The 14,935-nt window shown below is 39.3% G+C and overlaps 1 protein-coding gene across 1 annotated transcript in view; it reads left to right on the top strand.

The window, feature by feature from the left end:
* LOC137276987 (laminin subunit beta-1-like) overlaps positions 1-14,935 on the top strand; it is a 72,143-nt gene that overhangs the window by 43,565 nt on the left and 13,643 nt on the right. The window contains exons 30-41 of the mRNA XM_067808643.1: positions 571-705; positions 1,862-2,011; positions 2,748-2,928; positions 4,033-4,177; positions 4,921-5,165; positions 5,639-5,764; positions 7,096-7,269; positions 8,188-8,629; positions 10,504-10,642; positions 11,193-11,609; positions 12,501-12,661; positions 14,134-14,272. Coding sequence (XP_067664744.1) covers positions 571-705; positions 1,862-2,011; positions 2,748-2,928; positions 4,033-4,177; positions 4,921-5,165; positions 5,639-5,764; positions 7,096-7,269; positions 8,188-8,629; positions 10,504-10,642; positions 11,193-11,609; positions 12,501-12,661; positions 14,134-14,272 — 2,454 coding nt within the window. The remainder of the gene's footprint in view (positions 1-570; positions 706-1,861; positions 2,012-2,747; positions 2,929-4,032; positions 4,178-4,920; positions 5,166-5,638; positions 5,765-7,095; positions 7,270-8,187; positions 8,630-10,503; positions 10,643-11,192; positions 11,610-12,500; positions 12,662-14,133; positions 14,273-14,935) is intronic.

Genomic DNA, 14,935 nt, shown 5'->3' with positions numbered 1-14,935 from the left:
AACATTTATGATACGAAATGTGACCCATAGTAATTATCACTCAAAACACTAAATGCTGTCACCCAATAATAATTATTACTTGGTCAATGATACAGTGTACAGAAAATACACTCTCATAACACTCTATTTAAATTGAGAAGAAAACCTGAGGGAGTTCGGGGATTCAGAACCTGAGGAGATAATTGTTCTTCATATTAGTCTTCTGTATGGGCGAATGAGTCGAGCAGAATGGGAAGTAATGTCGTTCAGGGACTTCTTTCACAAAGCAACCTTTACTAGGGTTAGTCTTAACTCCCATTCTTTAACACTGCATGAAAGTTACCTTAATGACTTAATGTCAATTTAGTGCATGTGAAAGGACTCCCAGGACCAAAGCTGTGTAGATATTTGTTGCAACAAACCTACATAGCAGTCATTCTATCATGAATTAATGAAGTACCTTTAATTGGATGCCTGCAAGTCATGCTCGCTTGATTTTTACTGGATCTGAATGTACAAGGGGCATGGTTGGAGACAGAACAGATGTGACAGTCATTCGAGTGAGTGATTGATGTCAATGTCTTGTTTCAGTACCGAGGTCAAGGTGCAGCGGGAGGAGCTCTTGGACTCAACTTCAGCCCTCAGCTGGACAAGGCCAACATGACCTACCTGCAGATCACCAGTGATCCAAGCCTGTTGGACATGAAGACCAAAGCAGAAGGACAGGTCAGATAGAAAAGAACAATAGAGTATTGAACAATTCTTTTGTGAACGACAGGACACATCCCTATAATAAGATATGAACGGACTGGTGACCACAAATATCAAAGGAGAGAAAATGGGGATTAACCATGCCAGTTACCCCATTTCAGGGGTGGAAATAACCATTGCTGATATCCCAGTCAATGAGAAAATTGGCCGGTATAGTGAAAAAATTATGTCAGAGCGAGTGATTTTGCATGTGCCATTGTACCAGAGTACACTAGCAATCTCAAAGCTGTTTCTATCTTTTCTTTGCAGCATCATTGAACAAACTCAAGTATTCACACATATAAGTGCTGCTGTGCTCATTTGAGAAGTGAAATATTTCACTGATTCATGTATTAAGGGATTTTACTCCTCACCTCAACCAAATGCAATATGGAAGAAAACAATATATTTTTTCTGCCACATAAGCAAGTTTGGGGCCAACTTAAATAACATTGAAAAAAGCAGTCTAAAGAAACAGTATGTGAGTGGATAAAAACTGAGTCAGCAGTTATTTAATTTTAATTATGTTTATTAGGGCAGTCCAATTTTATGTCTTGTTTTACGGATTTCTTTCCTCAGAAAACATAAAGGCGGGAGGGCATAAAAAAGAGTTACAAAATCACCAGTGAAAGTAATATTCCTTTTAAATGCAAAAAGTATTTTACTTTGGGCAATTTATGAAGTGTATGTGGTAAAAAAAGCAAAACAAATTCTTTTAAGTTTACATTTTTGGCCAATATAAACCTTATGATTTTATTTTTTGAGTGGGGAAAATATTTGTTTCTTCTTATTTGAATAAAAATGCAATCAGAGGTTCCATCAAACAAGAAATGATATTTGTCTGGCCTTTTGGGTTTTCCATGGGCACTATTGTTGACAGAGATGAAGGATGATTCTTTGCCATGACTGTGACTGACACAGTGTTGTACCTTCTTTTCTTCATGTTGAGAACATGGGGCATCATTAAGGAAGAGGTGCTTTCCAGAAGCATGAGAAACCTTTGCTGAAAGCAGAGGTGACTGTACAGTTCTCATCAACCTATCCCATGTGAAACATTTCCAGCAAGACACCAAAGTGCTTGCTGAAGAACATGTTGAAAGTGACATAAAACATTACCCAATTACTGTTGTAGGCTGCAAGTGTAGCTGAACTGCTGGCTAAAGAAGGTGGTATTAGAGAGAACTACAAGACCCAGTCGACTGAGCTCACAGCTAGTGATGCACAGCTTAATCACCTGCTGACCAAAGTGAACATGATTTCTGTACACCAGACAGAAGCTCAGGTAAACCTACCATTATCTTGTTACATTTGGTCTGAACGTCACTTTGTCCAAAAGGTAGTTGTGAGGCATGTAGAACCTGGGGCAGTAAGGAGGGATGACAATGTATTCTTTATTGCTATGAGAACGACCTCCTTTGACTTGGTATATATGCTCCTTTATCCTTTTGCTATTCATCACATGCTTGATAACGTTGTTAGAACTTACACCAAAACGTAAGTCTCATAGCAATAAAGATGTTCATCCATACATTGTTATCCTTCCCTTGTCCAAAACTTTCATTATGACCTTGAAGAGATCATCTTTTGTACTTCGAAGATATTTTAGTGTGATATGTCCTGGTGTTTTGTAAAAATTAATTAATCTTAACACAGGTAAGGGATCTAATCCTACTGAGCAAAAGGCAGAATGTTCAGAATGTAAAAAACATACCCATAGATAATGAAGGTATGTCGGACTCCAAGGATATTTTAGTGTGCTATTACCCAATGTACAGACATATGGACTATGCTTTAACCATATTTGAATCTTAGCATAGGTAAGGGACATCATCCTTCTCAACAAAATGCAGAGGTTTAGAGCCTCCAAGACATACCCGTTCATAATGAAATATCAGTTTCAGATAAAAATTACTGCATTTTGAAGCAAGGTTCCTATTTTGATATGTATGAGATGCAAACTTTACAAAATGATAGCTGGAAATCTGCGTTGGTTGTATTCTTTGTTTTGGGAATTCTAGGCATCCAAGCAACAAGCAGAGGCCAACAATGCAGTCATTTTAGCAGCCCAGGCCGATGTAAAAAACATGACAGCTGAAGCTACAGCATCACTGGCAACAGCTGCAACAGCCCTCAGTGAATGTCAGGCAATCATGTCAGGCAATGCAGCCCCATTGCTTCCAAATGTCACACTCCCAGCAGGTATGTCATCAGTGATCTCAAAGGGAATTTCACTAAATTGTGCCCAGTAGGTCTGTCATCAGTGGTCTCAAAGAGAATTTCATGGAATAGTGCCTATCATGTATGTCATCAGTGATCTCAGAAGGAATTTCACTGAATAATACCCAGCAGGTCTGTCATCAGCGATCTCAGAGGCTATTTCACTGAACAGTGCCCAGCACGTATGTCATCAGTGATCTCAGAGGCTATTTCACTGAACAGTGCCCAGCACGTATGTCATCAGTGATCTCAGAGGCTATTTCACTGAACAGGGCCCAGCACGTATGTCATCAGTGATCTCAGAGGCAATTTCACTGAATAGTGCTCAGCAGATGTGTCAACAGTGATCTCAGGGGGAATTTCACTGAATAGTGCCCAGCAGGTCTGTCATCATTGATCTCAGGGGGAATTTCAAAGTATTAAAGTAAAAGATATTGTAACATAGTGTTATGTGTCATAACTTTCTTAAGTTTGTCTACACTAATACTTGGTAAACATTTCCTTTTTCAACCTGTTATACAAATGAGATGAAGTGAAGTGCACTTCTTCAACTTCTTCAACTGCACATGCATTCATATTTGAGTGACAATGTATACATTGATATTGATAATTTACAATTGTAATGATTAAGTTTCCATCCCCAAACAGTAAATGAAGCATTCATAAAATTATAGCCACTAATACTCACTGGTGGTCCTAATTGTTTAGGTAGAAGTATGTTCACCAGCCCCATCCTCACACATAAGGTCACCCATGAAGATCCAGATTATAATTGATCTTCAGTAACCCATGCTTGTAGAAAGAGGAGACTAGCAGGATCGGGTGGTCAGATTTTATTATTTACAGACTTTCACCATATTGCTGGAATACTGTTTCATCAGGATAAAATTAAACTCACTCACTCATGCAGAAGGGTCAGATCAATTGTGATGATTTCCCTTCAGTATGTCCTAGATCACATTGAGCTCAAACTAACCTGGTACAATGTGTGAAGCCCATTTCTGGTTTCACCCAACTTGATGTTGCTAAAAACTGAGTAAAACCAAACTTACTCACTCATACCAACCTTGTTTACTAACCCGGCAGGAGTGGGCAATTGGACGACTGGCTACAGCAAGCTCCAGGAGGTGCAGACGGCCATTGCAGCCAGAGTGTCAGTCACAGAGGCCAATGTGAGGGAATCAGAACGGAAATCTCAGGCTCTAGACACTGATACCCAGAGGATCAATGAGTAAGAAGCAGATGCTTGTCTTCTCTACCCGTTGTTTTTGTTGTTGAAAACAAATGGTCTCATAGCAATGTTAGGCTGATAGTCTGTCTCACTCTCCCTTAACTACATTAATTTCCCTGCTGCCATGTCACCCATGAAATGCTGAAGCCTTAAATGGAGCAAGTCCAGATTTACGCTCATTCTGAGTCTCTGGTCTCACTGAGGCTCCTTTTCAAGTTATATAGGGCTTTATTTGTTAATATCAAAATTACATATATTCAGAGACTAAGCATTAGTCTATGTTATTGACACAGCTTCCTCAAACAGTATGAAATTTCCTCAAAATGTCCTGTATAACTCAACAAGTTAGGAATAAGCCCAAACTTGGCTGTTTCATCAAGTTGAAAAGAGTAAAAAGTAAAAATAAGTTTATGGCATTAACTATCGATTAAAACAAAAAAGAGTGTAGAATTTGCAGGTTAAATGATCAAAAGATCATTAATAGTTATTTATACAAATTAATCGGAAAAGCTGATTAATAATACTTCACAAGTGGAATTTAGAATGTAAACAAAGAAACTAAAATACCATATCAATGAGTTTCTTCAGTTATGCTGTTTTACACCAAACATATTCTGCAACAAATGTCTGAACAGTTTAAAGTTTGAGCTAAGGAATTTGTCATGTCCCTACATGGCTTTTTTGTGGTAGAGAATAAATTTTCCATTTTCAACTAATGTTAATGTACACACCTTTACCTTCAGTACGTTTCAGATTGTCAAACCAAGAGGAGAAAGTGCTGTCAATGCCATCACAAACTTTGAGAAAGTGATCCTAACCTTGAACACAACTTTGACAACAGCTGCAGAAGCAAGGGCGACCATTGCTCAAGCACAAGCCAACATTGACAATGTCACCATAGCAACACTAGAGGCACAAGCAAATGCCTCAAAAGTGGAGAGTGACCAAATCCTGGCCCTGATTAACACCATTAACTATCAGGCTGAAGGTAAGCCATTTTGGTTCAATCACTTGGGTCATGCGTGAAAATAGATAAGGATCTGCTGGCAGTCATTAGCTTTAGATATAATAATCAATTATTAACTTGTTATTTGTGTGCAAAATGTTAAAAAAAAATTGTAATTTTTTTATGAAATGTTGTTTTGGGTTGTTGTTTTTTTCAGCTTTACATTGCCTCCAGTCTGGTAGTCCAATGCTTAATTTCTTAAAACACAATTTTTATAGGAGCTAATAATTTTGGTATAAGGTGAAACAAAGAATTTGATGTGTGTTTTGAAATTTTTCATGTTTATCTACATTGTGATTTGTTAGTTTCTGAAAAAAATATTTGGTTCAACAGGTCAATGATAAATATTAGTTATATAATACAAAGTCATCTTACTTCTCTACCAGTTCTGATCATTTGTAACCTTACCATTTTACATGAAATTTAGTCTCTATATTTTTCTTATTCTGTTATAGTCTTGAACAGCCGTCTACAGAATGTAAATACGAGTGTTGAGTTAGCCAGAGCCCAATGGGTGCCTATTGATGCAAGACTTGCCCAGCTTCAGGTGAAGGCAGATACACTCAAGGCACAGAGCGGAGGTTTGTGGTCATCTTAAACTGGTTAGCTATTCTCATTGCATTCATGGCCCTATGAACTTCTGAAGCCCATTCTGAACACATTGCCTATGATCAAAGTTAAGAATTGTTAGGGCTACAAATGTTACGAGAATAAGGGCCCTGGCTCTGAAAGCCAGTCTAGACTACCACGTTTTTTGTCCCCCTGCTGGACTATGTAGTCAGCAGGTGTGTACATTCATACGTCCGTACGTACATCCTGATTCCTGTTAACGCAATATCTCATTAACTGTTGTTCCCAATGTCTTCAAATTTGGTAACAGCCTACACTGGGGAATCATGCAGACACAAGTTGAATTAGGTGCCACTGACCTTATTTTCAATGTCACCCGGGCTCTTTGAACACTCTTCAAACTGTTGTTAATGCAATATCTCAGGAGCTGTTGTACCCAATGTCTTCAAATTTGGTGACAGCCTACATTGGGGGATTACACAGACATCAGTTGACTTGGGTAACATCGATCTTATTTTCAATTTGAGCACAATACTTTGTCCCTTTTTCAAACATATGTTACCGCGATATCTTATAACACACTGCTACCAATGTCTTCACTTTTGTTGACAGCCTACATTGGTTTCTTATGCTGACACCACTTGTTTCATGCATCTTGTGTGTGACCAAAAATTAAAAGGTAGTGAATATGTTATAAATATTTCATTCTTCTTCAGTGGTGGGGGACATTGCCAAATCAGTGGCAAACCCTTTTCTGTTTTGTTTTTTATTGGTATTGTTTAATGCCATACTGATCGGTATTCCAGTTATGTGATGGCAGTTGATAATATTTAAGCTTGATCACTCCTATCTATGTTCCCACCACAAGAACAAGTACAACATTTATGATTTATGGAGTGTGAGGAAATTTTTCTTTGAAACATTGATAGCAGGAATGGTTTGGATGAATGGATTTCTAAATCATTTGAACTAACAAAGCTTGACACTATCTAAATTAATTTAGGTGCCATTAGAAAACTTGACCTGTGAAGAATCGAGTTAGAAATGGTTTTCAGCAGATTATGATAGTTGTAGCAGGTGACAAACAGGATTGAATGAGATGGTCAAGCTTGCTGACTTGGTGGACTCATGTCACCATATCTCCTCTATGTAGGTCAATGCTCATGCTATTGATCCAATGTTTGATGGGTCGATGATTTACAGACTGCTTCCATATAGCTGGGATATTGCTACCAACAAACAAGATAGAAAACTTGCCTTGTCACAAATGATGTTTCAAGTTAACATTACTGTTTGTGTTTATAGTTAATGGGTTTGTTGTTATGAATGGGATATTTTTCAGCTGAAGTCACTGAAGCCACCAGCATTGCCACCCAGGCTATAATGAAGACTACTACCACGCTGAGTTCATTAGCAGGCGCCAATGGTACATTAGTCAGTGCAAGGAACAGTGTCAATACAATTAAGGACCTCAGTGACAAGGGCCTAGTGCTCACAAACACTGTTGCCAACAAGGGTAAGTATGACATATAGGAAGCAGATGACAGACTTTCCCTGTTGACTGTAGGTTTCCAGTCTTGTCATGTTGCCTGGTTGACTGTAGGTTCCCAGTCTTGTCATGTTGTCTAGTTGACTGTAGGTTCCAGTCTTGTCATGTTGTCCAGTTGACTGTAGGTTCCCAGTCTTGTCATGTTGTCTAGTTGACTGTATGTTCCTGTCTTGTCATGTTGTCCAGTTGACTGTTCCAGTCTTGTCATGTTGTCCACTTGACTGTAGGTTCCAGTCTTGTCATGTTGTCCAGTTGACTGTAGGTTCCCAGTCTTGTCATGTTGTCCAGTTGACTGTAGGTTCCCAGTCTTGTCATGTTTGTCTAGTTGACTGTAGGTTCCCAGTCTTGTCATGTTTGTCTAGTTGACTGTAGGTTCCTGTCTTGTCATGTTGTCCAGTTGACTGTAGGTTCCCAGTCTTGTCATGTTGTCCACTTGACTGTAGGTTCCCAGTCTTGTCATGTTGTCCACTTGACTGTAGGTTCCCAGTCTTGTCATGTTGTCCAGTTGACTGTAGGTTCCCAGTCTTGTCATGTTGTCCACTTGACTGTAGGTTCCCAGTCTTGTCATGTTGTCTAGTTGACTGTAGGTTCCCAGTCTTGTCATGTTTGTCTAGTTGACTGTAGGTTCCCAGTCTTGTCATGTTGTCTAGTTGACTGTAGGTTCCAGTCTTGTCATGTTGTCCAAAGCTTCCCCTTGACCTTGTTACATTTTACATTTTATAAAATATATAAAATTTGGCTGTGGCCTGAGAGAATGTGTATTATGGTTATCTTATGTAGTGGACAAAAGCCTGTTATGTCCAGACGTGTTCAAATTTAAACATGACAAACTATTGACATTTAAAAGAGAGTAACTGCAAGCTTTACCATGTTGTAATTTTGCAGTTGGTGACATTGAAGCTCGTATGGACTCCATGACAAGGACAATTGAGGGTATAGCACAGCACCAACAAACTGTAGCGGGAAATCAAGGCAGCATCAACAACAGAATCCTCAGTATTGAAGCTAAACTGCTCCAGGCCAAGACATTACTGGGAAAGTTCCGGTATCCCGTCAAATTCAATGGGACTTCAGGAGTATCTGTCACAAACCCGACCAAAGATGTGGCACTCACGTACACAGATGTGGAGTTCACTTTCCAGAAAATTTCAACTGTTAACAATGCGCTGCTTTTCTTCTCAGAAAACACTGCCACGGTTGAAGCATTCTGTGTCGAGATTGTGAATAGTAAGGTTCGCATGCAGTTCAACTATACATCTTCAAACTCGGTCATCACAAGTCTTGCGTCTCTTTGTGATGACTGTTGGTTCCGAGTCCAAGCCTCAAGGTTAGTGTGGCTAGAAGGGTGTGTTTTCAACTTGCCTGATATTAGGTGTGATTGAGTGATTGGATGAGTTCATGGGTGAGTTAGTGAGTGAATGAATAGATGGTTGGGTGCTTGAGTGAGTGTATGATGAATGGTTGAATAAATGGGTGGGTGAGTGAGTGGATGGTTGGGTGCTTGAGTGAATGTGTGAGTGGATGGTTGGGTGAGTGAGTGAGTGGATGGTTGGGTGCTTGAGTGAATGTGTGAGTGGATGGTTGGGTGAGTGAGTGAGTGGATGGTGAATGGGTGGATAAGTGGGTGGGTGAGTGAGTGGATGGTTGGGTGCTTGAGTGAATGTGTGAGTGGATGGTTGGGTGAGTGAGTGAGTGGATGATAAATGGGTGGATAAGTTGGTGGATGAGCTAGTGGATGGTTAGGTGGATGGCTGGGTGAGTGAGTGGATGGTTGGGTGAGCAGGTTTGTGGGTGGGTGAATGAGTGAGTAAGTGAGAAAGTAAGGTTACCATCACATTGAGAAGTATTTCAAGTATCTAGGAATGTCATCATGTTTGAGGAAAGCCCAAAGTAAAATGTGTCGTAGACATTTAAACATACTCAGGATACATACACAATACAAATACATGATCAGAGATTTCTGCCATACTTAAGGGGCATCCCTCCACATTCATCAAGTTATGTCAGCTCAGACGACTGCTCTTGGTGTCACCTCATCTAATAGGACCTGGCTTTCATTATGGTATATGGACATTATTCATTATGGTCAGATTTGCAATTAAACATCACTAGAAAAGATTATTTATTATTTATTATTATTATTGGATATTTATTATTATTATTGGATATTTATATAGCGCACATATCAATGCAACTAGTGCTTGCTCAAGGCGCTGGTATTTGTTTCCCTTGATCAATGGATGTCCGTCTCAGCATCACATCGTATTATCAATCTCAACTCCCTGGGGAGTATATACCTTTTCAGGGATCTATTATTGTTTCATGTATATTTTGTCGTAGAGTCAAATTGTGCAACTGAAGAAAGAATCAATCGTAAACTTAATGAACACTTGAAGTCAATTCTTTTTCTGCTGGATGTCATGTTTATGATTAAACTTTGCCTTACAATACAATTCTGCCCTAATGAATACAATTCTGCCCTCGAATACAATTTGCCCCATGAATGCATTTCTGAGTTTGGTAGGCAGCAGATTAAGCCTACACACTTTTAATTCCGAAGGCTTTTATTTAAAAAAATATTTTTTGATATAACATTGTTGTTTTGAACTGAGTGAAGCCTTAAGGTTTTATGTTGCTTCCTGCAATATTAAGACAATATCAGAGTTTGGAGAACGAGCTGCTGTTAACCAAACCTGGGTTCCATTGTAACAAGCAAACTTCAGAAGCATGAGCTTTTAGGTAGTCTAGTGGTTAAAGCATTTGTTCATGATGCTGAAGACACGCGTTCGATTCCCTACATGGGTACAATGTGTGAAGCCCATTTCTGAGTTTGGTAGGCAACAGATTTAGCTTTATTTCTGAAGTATTTGATTTAAAGAATATTCTTTGGTATAATGTTGATGTTATAGATTGACAGAAGGCAAATCGTTATAAGCTGCTTCTTGCGATATTGAGGCAATATCAGAATACAAACAATGAGCTGGTGATAACCAAACCTGGGTTCTAGCTGAACAAGCAAACTTCAGAAGCATGAGCGATTAGTCTAGCAGATAAAGCATTTGTTCAGCATGCTGAAGACACATTTTCGATTCCCTACATGGGTACAATGTGTGAATCTTTGGTTTTTTTTAAGTTTTAGTCAGTTTATATAAGCATGTTCATTATAAACAGATGTTTTAATTGAGGTGTGATCTGTCACAGGTTTAAGACCGTGGTGTATCTGACAGTGACGTTGGTGTCCACTGGTGGTGTGGCAACTGCTTCTGTTTCCACTGTAACTCCGGAAGCGTTAACATTCAACTCATCTCTCTATTTTGGAAGCCTGCCTACTGGTACTCAGGTAGGTTCACATTGTTCAGCTGTTGACCTGTGATGATTCTGGTGAGGACTGGTTTGCAGCAACCCATGATTATCGTAAGAGATGATCCACATGTCATTGTATCCCAATTGCGTAGATCGATGCTCGTAATGTTGATCATTGGATTGTCTTTTCTAGACACTTTTTAACGTCCGCCGCCATATAGCTGGGATAAGGTTGAGTGCAGCATTAGACAACAATCAGTCATCATTTGTTAAAGTTTCTGTCTTTTTAGGAAGAATTTTGAAAGACTTTGATACATATATTATATGTGGCAATCATTGAAAGTAGTCAATGAGATGTAATAATATGTAAACAGTGTTTGACTGAAAATGACTGTTAGCTGTCAAGTTGGATATAAAAACCAGGGGAAATGTAGACTAGCTTCGTTTGAGGGCTTTTGCACCACAGAAATTGCTAGACTGAGCACAAAGTAATATGGTTAGCTGACTGTGAGACAGACAAATGTGTTATGAAAAAAGATACAGTTTTCATTATAAAAACTACATAACAACCATGACAACTTTTTCAGACAAGCAAAGTGATAAACCGATCTGGGTTTGAAGGTTGTATGTATGATGTCAAATTCAACGGTGTGGATGTAGATATATGGACAGAGTCTATCAATGCTGGTAACACTCCTCAATGCTGCCGATCACCCACCACAACATCACCCACGCTAGCTGCAGGGGTTAGCTTTGACGGGTTTGGACAGCTTGTGCTGAACGCTGGACTGCTGAACATTACAGCAGTTCCTCTGACCATCAACTTGAAGTTCAGAACATACAACCCCAATGCATACTTGATGCTAGTTGCCAGAGACGGAGTTCCTGTCATGTTTGGCATATACCTCAGTGACGGCTATGTTGTGTTGGAGTTTGGTACAGTCGGTGCTCCACAAAACCGGATCCAGACATCCAACAGGTTTAACACTGGCGACTGGTTCCAGGTGAGACTTGATCATAGTCGAGTATGTCTTCCTGATATATTATGTGTGTTTATAGCTATTGATGTACATCAGTGTGTCCTCTTAGATTGTAGTCATGGAGAGTTAGGAACAGGACATTTTGCTGTGCCCACATATATGTGTCTTGTGTCTGTACATATGTCTTCTTGTCTATGTACATGTGTTTGTTGTCTAAGTATGTGTCTTCTTGTCTAAGTACATGTGTTTATTGTCTAAGTATGTGTCTTCTTGTCTTGGTACATCTTCTTGTCTCTATATGTGTCTTCTTGTCTTTGTATATGACTTATTGTCTTAGTATATGTGCACTCTTGTCTTAGTATGGGTCTTCTAGCCTTAGTACCTGTGTCTTTATAATGAGTGTATATGTTTCTTATCAACTAAGTACATGTGTCTTTATGAGTGTATACGTGTCTTATTGACAAATCACATGTGTCCTTATATGAGTGCATATGTGTTTTATTGACTAAGTATGTGTCTTTATATGAGTGTAAACATGTGTCTTATTGACTGAGTACATGTGTCTTTATGAGCGTGTGCATGTCTTATTGACAAATTACATGTGTCCTTATATGAGTGTATATGTGTTTTATGGACTAAGTATGTGTATTGATATGAGCGTAAACATGTGTCTTATTGATAGGTGCCCGTTTGGTTGTATGTATCATTGAAACTAATGTGTCATTTTAACCAAATGTGTATTTGAAGAGAGTTGTGTTTCCTGATGTTCGGTTGGGAATATGTTCATCATTCAGGTCCGTGTGTCTTTGAGGGAGTACGGCTGTATCAGAGTTTAATAATTGTTGTGCGGTGTATGTATTCTGAAAGTGTGCTGCATGTAAGGAATCTGGTACAATGTACTGATTTCCCTAACAGGTTGTTGCTCAACACAACAGCCAGAACACTCTGGAGATCTTCCAAGATGGAGGGAGATCTATAGAAGTTGTCACCCCAGTGAATGATAACCCTGTAGACCTGACATCACTACAAGGACTGGACCTCATATTCGGCTCCGAGAGAAGACCCAATTCAGTTAGGTAAGAGACTATCTTTTTGGGAACACTTTGGGTAGTGCAACAGTAGTTTAGGGTTCAACATAAGCCATCAGAACCTAACACATCCAGATTGTGGTGAAGGTGATGAAGATACCTTATATGGTGATCATCTGATACAGGGCAATGTGGTACCCAAGTGGTTAAAGTGTTCACTGGTCCCAAGATATAGCATTTAGAGTTGGGCCAACATTGGCAAACACTGGGCCAATATTGGGCCAACATTGGCCAACATCTGAATGCTACCTTGGTCATGCCAAAGGTCTGAGATTGAAACCCACATTGGTACATGTGAAGCCCATTTCTGGTGCCCCCTGTCATAATATTTTTCAAGTTTGCTAAAAGCAGTAAGAACATACTCACTCCATATTCACACAAGGTGTATCCTGGAGGATATCTGTATTCATTTGTTTTATATATATATATATAAAAAGTAAACTCCCTAGAGTGTAATCAGTCTTGATGAAAAATGTAGCTAATCTTATCATACTTTGACAAGTGTGGAGGATCTATAGTGGACTCATCAGTACATGTCAATTGTTTGTATGGATAATGAAGATGTGATACTGACTGTGAGACTTCTAAATACTGAATGTGGGACATCTTCTTATTGCATGATAATAAAAGGTAACCAGTATGGATGTTTATTTACACAGGCAAGCGGGAAAGTCATCTCTAAAGTCATCCCATTTTCACCTTTATTATTCAGATATATAATTTCTATAATGCTGATCAGAGAGATGATATTTGGATGCTGTGCACTTAAGTGTAGTATAGCAGCTAATGATAATGTTTATGTATCAGTCAATCTGAAGATGTCAAGTGTGAATACAGCATACAGAATAGTTTATGTTGTGGAGAATGAGTGATTTGGGTTTTACACTGCTTTGAACAATATTCCAGTTATATCATGCTGTTTCAGCTTGATTTGGATGGTTGGTCGGAGTATTAGAGAGTGAGGATAGTTTTATGCTGCTTTTGGCAATATTCCAGCAATATGATGGAGGGAGTCATCCATCGTACACATATGGGGGATCAAGATTCATCAGTGTGATGAGTGAACACTTTAACCACTGGCCTTCACCGCCTCTCCTTTGGCTAGTTAGATAAGGAGGTACTATTTGGGTAAAACTATGTACATGGTGTTGAAAAACCCTAAAAACCTACTCAAACAGAAAGTGGATATGAACCGTCCTGTTCTACCCAAGAGATACAACTCACATTCGCTATCAAGTCTATACTACTGAGTAGTGCAGTATGGTTATAGCCTTTGGGAATCATATGGATATCACTGAATGTTTAGAAAACATAGATGATTTCAGCTCTTGAAGTGTTTGTTTTCAATATTATTTACATTTTGTGCAAATTCAGCTTTGTAATGGTAAATGCAAACTGCCTGTAAGTCATCATTTAATCTGCTGTCATCTACAGCATCTTTAAATTTCTGTTATGATTAGTCCGATGTCAGTTCCTACAACGTTCTCTGGCTGTATGAAGGACTTCACCCACACGAGTGGAAACGGCGTTATCACACGGCTTTTCACCCAAGGAGTCGTCAGTCAGATGGGAGTCTCGTCCACTGGCTGTCCATCAACGGTGAGGTCATTGAGTGCAGAATGAATAGATGATCTTTTTGAGGCAGGGATGTATGATTTGTGTACATGGTATAGATAGTCGCAGTGTGTAAGATGGTAGAGTTTCAGGGGAAAGCTATGGGTATATGTAAGGTGGTACAGTCAATGGGTGAAGCTGTAGGTAGTGTGTAAGGTGGTACAGTTTATGGATAAAGCTGTAGGTAGTGTGTAAGGTGGTACAGTCAATGGGTGAAGCTGTAGGTAGTGTGTAAGGTGGTACAGTTTATGGATAAAGCTGTAGGTAGTGTGTAAGGTGGTACAGTCAATGGGTGAAGCTGTAGGTAGTGTGTAAGGCGGTACAGTCAATGGGTGAAGCTGTAGGTAGTGTGTAAGGTGGTACAGTCAATGGGTGAAGCTGTAGGTAGTGTGTAAGGTGGTACAGTTTATGGATAAAGCTGTAGGTAGTGTGTAAGGTGGTACAGTCAATGGGTGAAGCTGTAGGTAGTGTGTAAGGTGGTACAGTTTATGGATAAAGCTGTAGGTAGTGTGTAAGGTGGTACAGTCAATGGGTGAAGCTGTAGGTAGTGTGTAAGGTGGTACAGTTTATGGATAAAGCTGTAGGTAGTGTGTAAGGTGGTACAGTCAATAGGTGAAGCTGTAGGTAGTGTGTAAGGTGGTACAGTTT

Source organism: Haliotis asinina, chromosome 3, assembly GCF_037392515.1.
Source record: "Haliotis asinina isolate JCU_RB_2024 chromosome 3, JCU_Hal_asi_v2, whole genome shotgun sequence".
Classification (NCBI taxonomy): domain Eukaryota; kingdom Metazoa; phylum Mollusca; class Gastropoda; order Lepetellida; family Haliotidae; genus Haliotis; species Haliotis asinina.
Note: the sequence above shows the minus strand (reverse complement) of the source record. Positions and strands in the feature narration are given on the sequence as shown.